The 16,855-nt window shown below is 48.6% G+C and overlaps 1 protein-coding gene across 1 annotated transcript; it reads left to right on the forward strand.

Annotated features, from left to right (window-relative positions):
- Positions 1 to 8,821: 8,821 nt before the first annotated feature.
- On the forward strand, positions 8,822 to 14,015 carry DEFB108B (defensin beta 108B). Its single transcript, XM_044387472.1, has 2 exons — positions 8,822 to 8,909; positions 13,855 to 14,015. The coding sequence occupies exons 1-2, from the start codon at positions 8,822 to 8,824 to the stop codon at positions 14,013 to 14,015; spliced, it is 249 nt and encodes an 82-aa protein (XP_044243407.1).
- Positions 14,016 to 16,855: the final 2,840 nt, after the last annotated feature.

Genomic DNA, 16,855 nt, shown 5'->3' on the forward strand with positions numbered 1-16,855 from the left:
TCAAGGAATCCAGCTACCTGAACCTCTCCCGCATTCAGTCTTCATCCCCCTCTCTACATAGAAGTCAAGTGATAAGAGTTCTGCCAGTGTAAACCATCCAGCCTCCAACCCACCTTGTCCATCAAGTCTTCTGTGTTCTGTTTTATACATAGAACGCTTTGAGAGGCTGGAAGTTGATTGAAGTGATACAAGGGTGCACATAGGATATGCATCGTTTGGAAGTTCCCTATGAAAAGCTAAGCTCATAAGATGGTGTCTTAGTAGACTAAGGTCTGCCCACATCTCTGAATCTCTATTTCCCTGGCTGAGAATTAGGTACCATGAAAGCTGAGGAGTGAAAAGCAAGAGTGCATTGAAGTATAATTACTTCTATGTTTTCATTATATTATTATTACAATGAAAAAATATTTTTCAGGCTTCCTTAGAAAAATGCCTTCACTAAAGAACGAGTTCCCTTTTGAGGAGTTGACACAGCCCTACATAATCATGACTGTAGGATGGCACTTTGAAGAGGGTCACTCTGAAGGCCTGATGAGTACGTGGCCCCTCTAGAGTGGAATGCGTGGGTGTAAGAGAACCTGTGTCCACATCATCCCTGGGATGATGATGCCCTCCCTCCTTGGGGCGTCTCTGGTTCTAGTACATGTGACCATCAAGTGCCCTGAATATCCTGACATCTGAGGGAGCCTCCGGCTGAGAGCAGAGTTGTGCTGTGAGTCAAACTAGGGAGCTGTTGAGGAATGAAGCAGTTTCTCAGTTGGGTGTAGGAGGGTAGAATGAAGGAGCTTGAGCTTGGAGATTCTGATTCCCCTACATGGGGTCTTGACCATGTGAGGGGGTATAAAGTGTGACGTTTGTGAATATGGTGTCCCTTGGTATTAAGACATTTGTTTGCCTTTTGTCCTGAGATCCTGCTGAGATCTTTGGAATGCTCAGACACCATTTGTCTCATTCTTTTCATGACGAAAATACGTTCATGTGTGGATGTGTATGTTAATACTCTAATCATGTCATGTGGAAAGTGAAGAAAGCACAATAACCCAGAGGTAGAAAGTGGGCGATGAGGAACACAAACAATGAATGAGTTTGTGATGAAAATTCACTGTCCAGCCATGTTCCAGGCCAGTCCCTCCGAATGGTCTTCCTGAGATGGGACAGTGAACAGCGGAGCTCCAGGTTCATGACAGCTCCTTCATTCCAGCCTTCTGAGGAGCCACCCCCTCCTGGTCAGAGTGCTTACGTCTTAGGGTGCTCTCAGGAGTGCTGGGCTCTAAGCTGATGCAGATAATTCTGAGCAAGCTCCTGGCTGCAAGTTCACCCTCTTCAGCCTTTTCAGGAGGACAAGAGCAGTTCCTACGTCCATGAATATATTTGGAAAAGTTTCGTGGTTCTGGAGGGCCAAAGATGCTCTCCCTGGGTCATCATGGCCAGCACAGTATGTTCCTGGTCCCTTGGGATGCCCCTGACAGCTCAAGCGCCAGGAGGGATGGTGGGTGTGTATGTCAGAGGGGAGCCCTCAGTAATCATCTTTGCTATTCATTTAATGAAAGGTGGCAGGTAGCTTTTTTTGTTAGTGGCAATTGGGACAACTTTATAAGATATTAATACTATGTAGCTTAGAACACAGGAAAAAATATTCCTGACTCATTTACATCTCCATAAAAACCTCCATTATTAATTTGTTGGATACACCATTTACCTACACTCTAACCACAAAAGTATGAATTCAAATACCGTCTTCATATAGAACACAAACACATACTCCCTCCTTTCTGAATGCATATAAAACAAACTTGTCTCCAAATGCGAAATCCCTAATCTGACCAAGGACAAGCAATGTGCACATATGCCTGCAGTCCCAGATGCACATACTCATTCCATATACCCTCAGGTGAACCACAAAATGTGTAACAAACACGCCAAAAGCGGTGTAGATGGCCCAGCCCATTGCTCCTTAAGAACACACCGCTGAACGCCAAAGATTGAACTTACACTGACACACTCAATACCAGTAGAAAACGTGAAAACAAAACCCCCTACCTACCCCCCGTATCACGCAAACACATTCCACATTCAATTCTTCTAAGTCACTGAACATGGGTCCCCTATTACAGAAACAGAAACATCCCATGCCCAGCATCAGCTGACTTTCCAAACACCGCACCTGGCAAGTCCTCAGACCCAGGAATAGACACAATCCTCTCCAGAAATCTTGCAGTGGAGACCTACACCCCAAAGCCCAGTAGACACAAATGCACACTGAGTGTAATGTTCCTTGAACACATGCAGAGGGACAGTCCCCCCACCTGCCTAGACCACTCCATGTCACAAAATACTTCCTACATATGAGTCCACCCTGGAATGTTGTCTCCACTACCTACCGGCACCAGTGTGCACAAAGACAAACCTTCTGCCCTCATTTCTTCATCCATTAGTGATTGTGTGTGTGTGTGTGTGTGTATGCTTGTGTGTCAACACTTGTTGACTGGGATATGCCAAGAGACTTCTTACCCTTCTTGTTATTCCTCTTGCTACCCCTGGCACTCTCCCAGACATGGCACTTTGCCAACGTGCATTGCCACCTGAGCAGGGATATCCCCGGCTGAATGAGCAGGTGGTTTTCCCAGTCTGCATTTTGACTAGTGAATCATGATAGCATTGGAAGGCAGAGGGAATTCCTGAGGTTGGATTTCGGCTTTGGCCAGTATTGTTCTGGAGGAATTTCCACTGGTCTAAGGCATATTCATTTGGTTTCTGGTTTCTGCCATGTGTTCCTCCATCCCAAGAACTTCGATGTAGGGGTCCCTTTCAGGCAATGGAACTGTTCCTTTCTCTCTGCACTGGCAGCAGAGTTCTTCACCCTTTTCCAGAGACTCCGCAATTTTTTCTAAGTTCATTTTTGAGCTCTAGGAACCACCACTATACACATTTGCATTGTAGGACTGCGTGAACCTCTGGAAATCTTCTAAGTAGATTGTGTAAGGCTGGAGCTTGACTACAAGTCCCGGAGAGGGCTATCTGGCAGTCTGAGCAAATGTGGAATCTTCTAAGTCCTCTCTGGAAGCCCCAGAACCACAAGTTTTGCCCTGTGCTAGTGGGGAAGTACCAAGGATGATGCCCTCCGATAGGCTTTGGTGAAATCACGGTACAGAGACACTGCTAACATAATGGGACTCGGGAAAACTAGATGGCAGAAGGGGAGACAGGAGGTGAGATCTGAGGTAGAGCTGGGGGTTCACTGCCCCATGTGGGTGGAGCTTCTGAGACCCGGAGGAGGCGGTGTGGTTCTGGTCACTCCTTCTTGGTTGGGAGCCCTGCCCCACCATCCATGTGGCAGAATGACAGAAAGCTTCTGAGTGGCCTGTGGTTGGCAGGACCTGGACCAGGATCCCTGATCAATGCTCGGTAGCGATGTGGTCCAGAGCTGGTGCATGGGGCGCCACTTTCACCCATGGCCTCATGTGGCTTGTTTCCTTTTCCTGCGACCACCCTTCTTTGCCATCACAGACAGCATTTCATGGTGCAGTCTTAGGACTCTGTCTCCAAACTATACCATGAGGCCCTATATCAGTATATTGTCATTTACTCAAAGAAATCCATTCTCAATCTCCAACTCTTTACTTAAATATTATCTTCATTAAAATGATTACTATCTGTGTCATCATGATTATCATTGTGACTGTTACTGTTGTGATTCACCGTTTATTATTACAGTTCTTGTCATGGATCTTTCGTGTGATTGTTGTTATACAATGGGGTCTAAAGTTTCTCAGTTCGTGAAGGCTGTCCAGTCTACTGAAGATGTTACGAAGGGAACCCGAAGACATACATAACCCAGGACCTCCAGGCTCCCGCTGCACTGCCTGATGCTAGTCCGAAGGATGGGCCCTCTGAAGTATTCCAAGTTCCCTCTGGATGCAAGGACCTGCCCATACCAGCAGGGGAGACTTGGAAAGGACATTCTGGTCTTGTCTTAGGCTCTGGAAAATCTTAGACACATCCTCCACATGCCAGCCATCTATATGCAGCCTTCCTTGAGCCAACTGGGCCACTTAAAGATTTTCTAAATAAACTCAGGTCCACAGACCCCCTCCCGCTGGCTGCAATGGGTCATGAACAGCTTCTGTTACCCCGCTGAGATTTTAGGTTTCTTAGTGAATCAGCTCAGGGCCCAGGAGTCACTGCTTTGTAACTGGAATGGCAGGAAAGGGCCTTCCTGCTCACCAGAGCCTCTGCAGAATTTTCTAAGTCTGTTTAGGAGCCCACAGCAAAAGATGAACAAAGAGAGCCTCCCAGAATTCCTGAGCTTTTGGAAATTTTCAAAGTCTCCTCAGGTGTCCAGGGATGGCTGGAGCAATATGAAAAGGTCCTCAGAAGGTGACTGGCCTGTTGAAGCAAACACAGAAACTTCTAGAAAGCCTGGGGACCCGGGTTTTGGCTGTTTTATTCCTGCAGGTACAGAAGAACGAAGGTTGCCTCCCTCCAGCAGCCCTTGGAGGAGATACACAGCCAGATGTATCAGTCGTGAAGGGCCATGGAAGAGCAGAAAGCAGAAGGGCAGCCAGATGGTTTGGGATGACACAATGCCGGGGGCTTACCGTTTGTCTAGTCTGTGCTTCTGGGCACCATGTGTGGGTGTGGAGCCCCGCCTTCTCGGGAGGGAGCCCTGCGCCATCGGCTGTCTCATCTCCTGAAAGCTGCCGGGTGCTGGCTGGCACGGAGGCCCAGGACTAGGGGTACGTTAAACGTTCCCCGTAGGCCTAGTAACCCAAGGTTCACAGAAGTCTGCGTGTTTGCACGTGATTTTCTTCTCTTTCTGGACGTTCATCTTTGCCTTCTGGGATTCGAAATTACCCCGTGAGGCCCAATATCTGTACCTATTATTCACTAAGGGAAATCTCTTCTCTGTGTCCCAAGTCCCTAGGTTTAGCATTACTGTCAATACTGTCAATAGTTACTACAGTACCATGAAGACGACCGTTATGGTTGATACTCATCAGTTTGTATTATGACCACTGCTATTACCGATTACAATTGTGGTTCTATTCCACAGCCATGAGTATAGTTTCTCTATTCATGAAGGGCATCTGGTTACCAGAGATGACCTTGAGGGTCCCCAAAGGACACAAACACACAGCTGCCCCCAGGATCCAGCTGTACCCACTATTGCCCTCTCACAGGAGGAGCTCCTGAAAGACTCCATCTCCCTTCAGTCCCCTCTGATGGCAGGCGCTGACCTGAGGGAACCAGGGCTCACCTGGAAAGGCACCCTTTGCCCTCCTGAGATGTTGGGAACATTTACAACAAGAACATCTCTGGCCGGTCAGATCCACTAGAAAATATTCTGAGGCAACACAGGGATCCGGCAACCCCTTTTGCTGGCATGGACTTCTGGTGAAGGACCGGGGTGAGACCCAAAATGTTTGGAGGCACAGGGGCAGCTTGAGCTTCTAGAAATGTCCTAAGTGATAGCCTGCCCCAGCAGCCTGAATATTTTCCACTTCCCTCAGCTCAGAGCCAGGGAGGCATAACATAACAAGGACGTCTCAAGGTCACCAGAGCTGCTGGAAACATTCCCAGTGCCTTCAGTGGCCCCAGAAATCCTGTTACTGCTCTGGGAGACAGAGAAATGTCACCTGCCCGCCTGGGTAACCGCAGGGTTTTCCAAGTCCTGCAGGAAGCCCTCAGTGTTGTGTAAGTCGACCACAAAATAATAATCCGTAATAAGAAAAAAGAGATGGATACTATTACTAAGAAGATCTTCGCAAGAATAATGACTAACAATAACGAAATGACAATCAACATAATGATTATAGTAATAAACTTAAGCTAATGGGAGACTAGAGTGCAGACTCCCCGTACGAATGGCAAGGGACCGAGTTCTAGCCTCATAGGATATTTGGAAGCCAGGTTTGGAGGTCTGCACAAAGAAACAAAAAATTAAGGTAGAAAGTAGCAGCAGAGAATAGAGACCCGTGGAAGAGAAGGACAAGGGTGAACCTGGGAATTCTAGCACAAACCCCAGAGGGGTGTTCTCAGGGAGAGAAGGGGACTTTGGTCCTGAGTCTGTCCATCACCCCACAGCCACCGGGTTTCAGAAGTTTCACCCCCTGGATGATGTGGTGGGGGGCTCCACGCGGGGAAGGCAGGACTCCAGATCCACACCCCCTGCGTAGAAGCCCCAGCTAGACCTACGTTCAGCCCCAGCACTGCCTCAGCCATCACTGCCTCGATGCCCTCCTGCCAGCTTTCCCCCACAGAACCCTGGGGGTCTTGTTTGGGAGCAGGCAGGGGAGACTCAGCAGAGGGGCTCTAGGAAGGTGTTCGCAAGGGTTGTTACTGGACCAGCAGGGGGCGACAGGCCCACACAAGTGGTTCAAGGATGCCCTGCCCCCCTCAACACTGCCCTTGCTCATGCTGAAGGGTCCCCAGCTCCATGCCTTCCAAGGCAGTACCAGATTTCCAGAACACCCGGAGGTACTTAGAATGTTTCCCGAGGTTCAGGCAGACCTAGGACACACTTGTGCCTCGGGTGTTGGCAACGGCAGCTTCTGGGCTCTGAGCCGATACAAAATTCTAAGGAGGCACATGCTTGTCCATCCTTTCCAGGATAGTAGGGCAGCAGCCGGGACCTTGAGGAAACTCAGAAGAAAATTTTGTGATGGGTCTTCCTGAGAGGTTGACTGCCAGAACAAGAGGTTGCTGGCACCTTGAGGAGACTTGTAAAGTTTTTTTAGGGGCTCAGCAGCTCAAGAGTCGTTCCCCCGGATACCCTCTCTGCCTACAGAAGTCTCAGGAATGCCCCGGATGCCATTCCGGGACTTGTCCTTGCCTGCAGGAGCGGATCCTGGGCCCCTGAGTTAACTCAGAGAATTCTGTGGTGACTCTGATGTGCCAAGGAGGCCCTCACTGGGGCTTACAGGCCGGCAAACATGCTTACTGGGTCCTCGAGGGTTTTGCTACGTTTCTCCAGAGGCTCTGGTAATGCAAGGGTGCCCAGGCCGTGGAGCGAGCACGGGGAGCAGCTTGTGCGCGTGTGTCTGCAGTCATCTTCAGGAGATCATGCAGCCTTTACCAACAGCGAACCTCTGCTCAGTGTTCCAGAAGCACTGCAAACGTGACCCAAGGTTAGAATACTAATGATAGAAATTAATGATGAATAACCATAGAACCATCATGATAACGAACAAAAGAACAGAAATACCAGCGGTTTTAGTGATTACTGTATTAAATAAGGAGATGGAGCTTATAGGACATACTCCTCTGAAGGAAGGACAAGATCAGAGCCCCAGGACTGCGCCGCGCCCTGTGTGCCCTGGTGGCACGCGTGAGCCACAGGAGGAAAAGGGTGACTCTCCGGGGGGGCCCGGGCAGCACAGAGACGGTGCACGGACCTCTGAAGGAGAAGAATATTGAGCGGAGGTTGAAGGACTCGGGTCCTGCCCGCCACAGGACACTCCGCAGCGTTCCGTCATCGGGCCAATGGCTGGTTGCGCCGGACTCCCCGCCAGGAAGGCAGGACCCCAGAGCTGACCCACTGCACGCAGAAGCACTGTCCTCACGGAACTTTACGTATGTCACTATGGGGTTAGAATTCCTGTCCTGACTGTTTTCCCTCCTCTCTACACGCTCACACCGTTTTAGTCTCGAGTCTCATTACTGCAACGGCCTCCCTCCAAACAGACTGCCCTGGCAATTCAGTAAATCCCCCAGGCCAGCTCCTGAGTTTTGTTATAAAACTGGCATTTCATTTTGCACAGATTAAGATGTGTGCTTTACCCTTCCTCGCTGCACACACGCGTGCACACACGTTGTTGTCAGTCACAAAGGCCAAATATGAGGCTTATACTAAGACAAGAGAACTTAGAATTCTCTGATACTCGAACTAGAAAGAATCTGAGAGATGATTTAAGTTGGTATCTTCCAGTGAGTATTCCAGAATAAGTTTCAGAAAAATTCCTGGGGCAGCTGGTTAAAGCCGACTTGTAGGCTCCACGCCACCCTACCAAACTGAAAATGTTGGGGCTGGGTCTAAGTGTCGCCATGAGAAAGCCACTCTCCCTGTTAGTTTCATGCACAATAGTGACGAAGAGCCCCCTGGTCTGGCCTCAACAGACCTACATCTCCGTAGGTGCTGTGACGTCCGAGGAAGACAGTCTCCCTGGCATGGTCCCTACCTCTGGTCAGTGGCAGGTCAGGAAATTCAGCACCTAAATCCAGACCCTGTGCGTCCCTGTTCAGGGGCATTTCACTGCCCTGCCTTGTTCCACCTGATGAGGAGGGTTTGAAAGTAAATGACCACGTGATTCACGCTTCGAGGAGCAAAGCCTGGTCCCAGCAGGGAGGAAGCCCACGCCTTCGTGGGGGAGGGGCACACGACACACGGTGTGGTGAGCGGTGTGCCGGGAGCTGAGCGCCGAGGGCATTCAGGCCGGGACTGAACGTGGCGATTCAGCATTAGCAAAGCCTGGGAACTGTTCACTAAGAAAACGTCTGGTCACTAACTAAACGGACTGGTTTCCGATTGTCACTGACGACAGACGGCGCGGTGTGTGCCCTCTGATCTGCTGCCGAAGCCTTTGTAGCTTTTGTTCCCATTTGACAAGCTTTTCTGCTCAAATCGGGGCGCCCACGTCCTCCTCATGAACCGAGGGTCCGCAAAACAGGACTCTCCGTTTTCTCACCAAGGCGCTGTGTGTGCACAGCACACCTCCGTCCGGGAATCAGCCTAATGAGGTTCGGAAGGGCGCCTATCAGCCAGACACACTCGCTGTGCGGCTGCCCGGAGAGCCGCGGACGGAAGTGTCTCTGCCTCTTGGAAATGGGGCCAAGCTTTCTCCTCTCTGCAGCCGTGAGGCCTGCTGCCCTCCTCCTTACCATTCTCTTCTGTATGAGCCAAGTTCTACCAGGTAACAAAAGAAACTTTGCGGAAGCCTTGCTAAGAATCCAGAGCCTGAGACCTTACGGGCAGCCAGCAGTAGGAGCAAACTCGTCACCACCTGCGCCCAGATCAGGAAATCTGGGGGCCCCAGGGGCTGAGACCTGCAGCCAGCTGTCTCATGGTTCCCCCCAGCAGCTCTCAGTTAGATGGAGTGAGGTCAGGGGTGTTTCAAGTGCTCAAAACCCTCTTTGCTACATCACTGAAGGTGGATTTAATTAGGCAAGTTTACCCGCAGTTTCTAGATCTAGATAACCAGAGAAAATGGGGCATTCTTCTAGGAAATCTTGGTTTCCGAAGTCCTCCACTTACTTGCAGTAAAAGTATCCTAAGGTACTTCCATAAGAGCCACACCAAAGCTGGAGGGGTCCCGGCAGAGGGACGGGCAAGGGGGTCTCCTTGGAAGGCTTTCTCCAGTCTAAGACGTGTCCAACCCTCTGCTCCTTCGTACTGTTGGTCTCCTGCACTTGACTCTTGTCCCTCGAGGCTCCAACCCAACCCCTGGTTTTTCTTCCTCCTTTTCAACATCTAGTCTTTTAAAGTAGAACTTAAACACAGGCATCAGAAACGACACGGCAGTGGAGTGTGTCCGCCCTCATCCAGCCTGCAGACGTGGGTCTAACAGGTGTAAGGTGGCCTGCACAGACACGTAACTGGGTGGGGCACTCCTCATTTTCACCCAAGGAAGGGACAAGACACCCAAAACGGATCATTCCATTTCCTAGAACTGGAGATATGTAGTTCCGAGGAGGTGGAAGCAACTTCCTGCTCTACATCAAACAGCATGTCTTCCTCTCTGTTCCTGAGAATTCGGGACCTCACGGATGAGGAAGGGATGGGAAAACAGGCTGATGTGTGGAGGTGGACCGTCCTCTTATAGTTGAACACGCTGTTGATGGTTATGCTTTATGCTGTTTGCAAAAGGATACTCCCCAAAATTTCCACCAGAAAATATAATGGGAAGCATGCCTATTCTTGGTGAACCCCAACTATTCCAGCTAACTCTGGGTCTTAAAGGATTGCTTACTGCTAATGGGCAGGTCGTCCTTCAGGTTTGTAGGGGGGGTGCAGCTTGTAAGGCGGTGGCAACTTGGCTTCGGGAGAGCTAACCTGGAGGAAGCAGGGGCAGAGTTTCCGGTGTGGAGCGTCTGGGGGTGGGAAACCAGTGCAGGTGATCAGATATCTGTTAGGCACCCACAGAAGGGGACACCCTTTCTAGGAAGCAGGCATACAAAGACAGCTATGATGGTCCCTGACTCCCAAGAAGTTTGGCTGCTGTATTGCCCAGGGGAGAGTCACCAAGTCCCAAAAGAGAGCCCTGGCACAGATGAAAGAGAGATTTCCTAAGTGAGGAATAGACGTGACCAAAAGAAAGACAAAAGGCCAAAGCAACACAAGGTTTGAGTGCTTCAGGCCCTAAGCCTTCAAGGCTTAGGGGGTCTGACTAGAGAGCAGGCTTTGGAAGGAAAATCATGGTAGCAGTTCAGTACTGAGAGTGATTGAGGTTGTCTGTCCAACGCTTTCATCCTAATCTTTCCTTCAGGAATATTGTGTGTGTGTGCGTGTGTGTGTGGGGGGGGGAAGTCTATCCACTAAACCACACTCACAAGAGTTTTGGGGTGAACAACAGTCTGGAACTATAGCCCCCGGCGTGGGGTTAAGCCACCCCATCCCGATGTGAAGAGCTAATATGTAAGAGCCTCACAGAGCATATTATGAATTAACTTGAAAATGCTTTCTCTTGTTTAAAGGGAAGAATAAGTATATTTTAAACAAATGCAAAAGTGTTTTTTTAAACACAACAAAAGAAATTTATCCTTGTTACAATGAGCACCAAAGCTGTGATAGGCACAGATACTATAAAATCATTCACTGTCGTTGATAAGATTTGATAGGTCTTGATGATCTAGTCTATTTCTTGTGTTTTAGAGGGGAAGAATCAAGGCCCTGAAAAGCAAGTGCTTTCCCCTCGCTGAAGGAATGAGCTCCCTGTCACCCAGGGCTTGGTCCTCACCTCCCCCCCACAGAGGTCCATTGTGCTGCCTCCTTCCTCTGACTCTAAGGGTGAAAGGCGATGCCATAACCAACGATATTAACTCAGGAGCACACAAAGCTGGTGACTTCAACGTAAAAGATAAGTGTCCACGTGGCTTTGCTAGAGACCCTTCTGCTAAGTACATACTAAGCGGTCATCCTCGCTGACCATATGGGTTGGATGGAAGAAAGTCCCTATCTCCAGGAAATGAATGCTTTTCATCAAGTCTTAAAACTTTTAAACAAGTCTTCCAAACTTTGAAAACTAATCCATTTTTTTGGTTGTTTTCATTGTCACTGATATAAAATAAAGGAAAGTAGTGTGATGGTTAGAAAAGCAGAGACAAAAACATTTCTGATACCCGTATTGGGATGTGGGACTACAGGACACGTCTGTGTAGGGGGTGGGTCTCTCCTGCTGCCCTTAGGTGTCATTTGCAGTGGGACTGACGCTTTTCTTTTAGAAGCCAGGAGAGGAGAGGGGCATACAGAGTGGGAGCAAGAGAGGGAAATAAATGGGGCTGAGGCCACAGAAGTTTTACCTCTGTTCCTCTCCCCTCCCTCCCCAAAGCATTAGGTGAGCTTGGACAAGTTGTTCCCCTTCCCTGGGCCTCGTTTCCTCATCTGTAAGAAAACTCATGAAACCAGATCATCTCTTAGGTTCACTGTATCTCTAGCTTCCGTCTCAGAAGCAAAGAGTCGATATGACATCATGTAATATACATGATTCACCAGCAAAGAACTAAAAAACAAAACATAAGAAAAAATGCCCTTAATGGGACTTGGATTCTTCTCAAGAGTGACAGTATGTCATCTTTTGCAAAGCTCCTTTGTGATTTAAAAATGCAATGCTCAGTAGTGAGTTGCAGCAAGATTGCACACCTAATTCCAAGACACATGTGCCGACAGTAACAACCAATTTCCATGCAAGCATGTTACAGGACAGGCGGCAGCTCTGATTAATGCCTTCCCACTCACTGACTGAACACCTGCTGTATGCCAAGCCTTCAGCCGGGTTCTAGTATGGACAGAGAGGAATAGGCTGTGATTCCTGTGCCCAAAGAACTCCCCCTCAAAAAGTGAGGTGGACCAGGAAACCACGCCATCAGAGATGGACGAGTCCAGGAATAACAGGGTGTTCCAGACTGATCTATCCCGAAGACAACTCATGTCACTGGTTCAGCCTCTATAATATACTCCTCTCCTATGATCCTAGTGGCAACGGGCCAGTTTTAGCCCACGGTAAATGGGGGCCTATCTATGTATAGTAGTTGAGTTAATTTACAGATAAAAAGGAGAGATGTACAGCCTAGGGAAAGAAAAACTCAGATTGCAGCTCCTTTCTACGTAGTGCTTGGCACTTAGTTTGATCATTGATTTAAAACAGAAAACTGGGCGCCTGGGTGGCTGAGTTGGTTAAACGTCTGACTCTTGATTTCAGCTCAGGTCATGATCTCAGGGCCAGGGGATCAAGCCCCACATTGGGCTCCCTGCTCAGCACAGAGACTGCTAGAAAATTTCTCTCTCCCTCTACCCCTGCCCCTCCCACCACTCACGTGCACACTCACACATGATCTCTAAATAATAAATAAATTAATATCTTTAAAAAAAACCCCAGAAAACAAAAAACGTACCCTTAAAATTATTTCCCAGTTCGCATTTTCAGTAAAAATCTGATGTTGATCCTCGCCTCCATTAACTAACTGCCGTGGGAGCACTGAAGAGTTGAATCAACTGAATGCACTGGAATTTCAGTTTGATTCATTCGACAGGCATTTACTGAATGTATATAAATGCCCTTTACTGGTCTGAAGGTCTTCAGGGATTGGCCTTTGTGTTTCAGAAGACAAACACCCAGAAGTGCCTGTGTGGGAACCTCTCTTATTGTCAGCAAAGAGCTTAAGAAGTTGTCATGGAAAAGGTGCACTTTGTTACATGTGGAGAGGACTCAAAAGTGCCCCCTTCTGAACCTCAGCACCTCGTCGTGTGTGTGGCTCACCCCCACAAAGTAAGAGAACACAGGTCACACACTATTCCATGTTTTTAACAACTGTATTCGTTTAGCCCTTACGAAGAAGCGTTACTGCAGCGCTGTCCAGAGCCCGCTGGCAACCTCCAGGGCCAGCTTCAGACGGACAAGGGACGCTATCCCTTCACTAGATACGTGGGGATGTAGTTCCCCTCCCCGGGGAAAATATCCTCACTGACAATTTCCCTGAAGTATCTTCTCTCTTCAGATCTGTATTTTAGTTCCACTTTTTTTTTTTTTAAAAGATTTTATTTATTTATTTGACAGAGATAGAGACAGCCAGCGAGAGAGGGAACACAAGCAGGGGGAGTGGTAGAGGAAGAAGCGGGCTCATAGCGGAGGAGCCTGATGTGGGGCTCGATTCCATAACGCCGGGATCACGCCCTGAGCCGAAGGCAGACGCTTAACCGCTGTGCCACCCAGGCGCCCCTTTAGTTCCACTTTTGAAAGATACACACAAACACAGAGATTTCTCTAGCAAGGGTCTTCTGCTTTGGGAAAATCAGCAGCACAAGACTGATACGACGTAAACTGATCTCTGCCCTCAGTATAGGAGAGAAGGAGGGGGAAAGACCGACTTCAGCGTACGCCCCACAGACCTTCTGAGGAAGCGGGGTCATCCCTGCTCCGAGGCTTTCGTTACTCAGATACACCCAATATTGCCTGATTTTCAAGGGTGCCCCGAATCCAAATTTTGAGTGAAAGCAGATTTTTTAAGCACCGCTTTAAGAAATTAAAGAACAACAATAACAACAACAAGCCGCCCAAGGCTGTTTCCAGACACTCGTACCAGGTAATTCAAGAAAAATCCAGGGGGACATAAACAGTTACAATAACCCTCTTTTCTGTGCAGCCAGGGGCAGATTCAAGGAGGTCTGTGAGCGTCCAAATGGCGCCTGCCAGGAATTCTGCCTTGAATCGGAACTGCAGGCCGGGAGATGCTTAAACGGCCAACCATGCTGCCTGCCCATGGGGAATGAGCCCCTCATCGAGCCGACTACACCCAAGGAATGATGAACTCTTTTTGAAGCTGTGTGTTTCTGTGGACGGTTAATTCTTCACTTTGCGCACGCTCTCTCGGTCTCTTATTTCTGTCTTCTCACAGGCATTTTTATTGAGTCCTGAATAAGTAATAAAGCGAAACTAGCAAACACAAGACCTATTTTAAAAATTCATACTGGGGGCTCCTGGGTGGCTCAGTTGGTTAAGTGTCTGCCTTCAGTTCCAGTCATGATCCCAGGGTCCTGGGATCGAGTCCCGCATCAGGCTCCCTGCTCACTGGGGAGCCTGCTTCTCCCTCTGCCTGCCACTCCCCTGGTCACGCTCTGCCTCTATTCCCCCACCCCTCTGTGTGTCAAATAAAAAAATAAATAATTAAAACCTTTAAAAAATAAAAAAATAAAAATTCATATTGTACATTTTCACCCCATTACTGTTTGTTTCCCATCTTTCTATCGGGTCTGGATGGGCTCCCCCAACCCTTCATCTGAGGACACTGCTCCCCCTTCCACTGGGAAAATGTGGAAGGCTACCATGCAGCCTTGTGGGGTGTCCCTCCCTGACAAAGGGGCAACGGACAGGAAACTTGCACAAGCAGATTTCCCCACACCAGTCAGACTTCACCAGAAATCTGAATCCTCAACAGAGCAACACCCATCCGGGTACGAGACAATCCTCTACATTCTTTCCAAAGGTAGTGCTCCTGGGCTGTCCTTGTATTCTCGGCTGAGATCCATGCAATTCCTCAGATTCCCATCTCTTCCTGGGCACGGTTGTTCGGCTTTTCCTTCCAGCCTGTAAAGCAGTGTATTGCTTCCTACGCCTGCCCTCACCGATTCCCACAGAGTTAGTGGCTTTCCACTCATCCGACGGTTCTGTAAGTCAGAACTGAGCCAAAGAGCCAATGACACGGATCTCAATGGGTTAACATCAAGGTATCTGCAGGGCGGAAGTCCCCTCTGGAAGCTCTGTGGTTCCCTTTCTCCGTGGTTAGGGCAGCAGCAGTGGGCGGCTTCTGGGCACCACGGGCAACCTGTCCTTAAAGCCGAGCCGGTCCTGCCCACATCCTGACACTCAAAACTTACCTTCTGCCTCCCTCTTCCATTTTTTTAGGAGTCTTGTCATTACATTGGGCCCAGCTGATCCTCTCCCTATTTCAAGATCAGTTGATCAGCATCTTCAATTCCACCTTCCACCTCACTCTCCTAAGCCATGCGAGGCGACACACTCACAGGTCCCAGGGATGCATGAAGGAAGAAAATGTGATGTATGTACACACGCACACACACACGGACACACACACATCATCCAGTCACAAAAGTAAGGGAATCCTGACATTTATAACAATACGGATGGATCTGATGGCATTTCACGAAGTGAAATAAGTCAGAAAGACCAAGACAAATACCGTCTGATTTCACTTATATGTGGAACCCCCCCCCCAAAAAAAAAACCTGAACTCATTGATATAGAGAAAGATTGGCAGTTGCCAAAGGCAGGGGTGGGGGTGCATGGTGAAACGGTAAAGGGGGTCAAAGGTACAAACCTCCAGTTATGAAATAAATAAGCCCTCAGGATGTAATGTACAGCACTGTGACTACAGCTAATGATACACGCAGTTTTCAAAACTCACAGAAGTGTACACTACATTTTGGGGCGCCCGGCTGGCTCAGTCAGAAGAGTATGTGACTCTTGATCTCAGGGTCATGAGTTCGAGCCCTGTGTTGGGTGTAGAGATTACTAAAAGAAATAAACTCGAAGGAAGGAAGGAAGGAAGGAAGGAAGGAGAAATAAAGAAAGAAAAAGAAAGAAAGAATAAAAGGAAAGAAAGGGAGGGAGGGAGGAAGATAGAAGGTTTACTAAAATTTAATGAGTAAAATTTTACTGTGTGTAAAGTATATTTCAATAATTCTGACTTAAATTCTGACTTAAAACGAATACCATCTCTGTTGCCGTCTTAGGACCATTTATCTACCTTCTAATAACTGTGCCTTCTTTTCACTAAGCGGGAGTGACATGATGGAACTCATTTATGAGAATCTGCACTGTTTCTCCCCCAGAACATGGCCTTCCTGAGTAACCACAGCTTCCGCCCCCATGACTTCCCTGTACCTTTGAGGCCTGGCGCAAAGACGGGCAGATAAAAACCTGGAGGAGGTCCAGTCATGCAGAAAACCTACCTCATCCTCTCTCACAGTCCAAAGCATACAGCACTGTGTACTGACTCTGGGCAGCAGACAGAATCCTGTCTGGCCCTGCTCCAGATGCATTCTAGAACCTTAATTTCTTCCTGGGTTCATTCAAAGTCAGCTGCAACCTGATAATCCTACAGTTGAACCTAAGCCCTAAGAATTGGCCCAAATAGCCAGAGCAAATCAAACCTTAAATGAAGATTTAGATGCCATAAGCCAAAGTTCTTTATTTTTTTTTAAGATTTTATTTATTTATTTGAGAGAGAGAGCAAGAGAGCAGGGTAGGGGGCAGAGGGAGAAGCAGGCTCCCCACTGAGCAGGAAGCCAGATGTGGGACTCAATCCCAGGACTCTGGGATCAGGACCTGAGCTGAAGGCAGACGCTTCACCGGCTGAGCCACCCAGCTGCCCGCATAAACCAGAGTTCTTAATGAGAGAGGGTTTTGCCCTTGGCACATAACTGGCGATGTCTGGAGACACTTTAGTTCTGACCACCAGAAAGGTGGGGCTTCCATCTGATGGCTGGGGGTCAGGGATGATACAAAACGCCCTACAGTGGACAGGAATGACCTTAAAGACAGAGAATTACCTGTCCACAGCGCTGTGGTTAAAAACCTGCTCTAGGCTTTGACACAATGAGAAGAGTGCAGCCTCCCTAGGAGAG

The sequence above is a fragment of the Ursus arctos genome, unplaced genomic scaffold, assembly GCF_023065955.2.
Source record: "Ursus arctos isolate Adak ecotype North America unplaced genomic scaffold, UrsArc2.0 scaffold_27, whole genome shotgun sequence".
NCBI classification, from domain to species: Eukaryota; Metazoa; Chordata; class Mammalia; order Carnivora; family Ursidae; genus Ursus; species Ursus arctos.

Coding starts and splice junctions, on each gene's coding strand:
- DEFB108B (XM_044387472.1), top strand. CDS start 8,822: ATGGGGCCAAGCTTTCTCCTCTCTGCAGCCGTGAGGCCTGCTGCCCTC. Junction 8,910..13,854: donor TATGAGCCAAGTTCTACCAG/GTAACAAAAGAA, acceptor TTTTCTGTGCAG/CCAGGGGCAGATTCAAGGAG.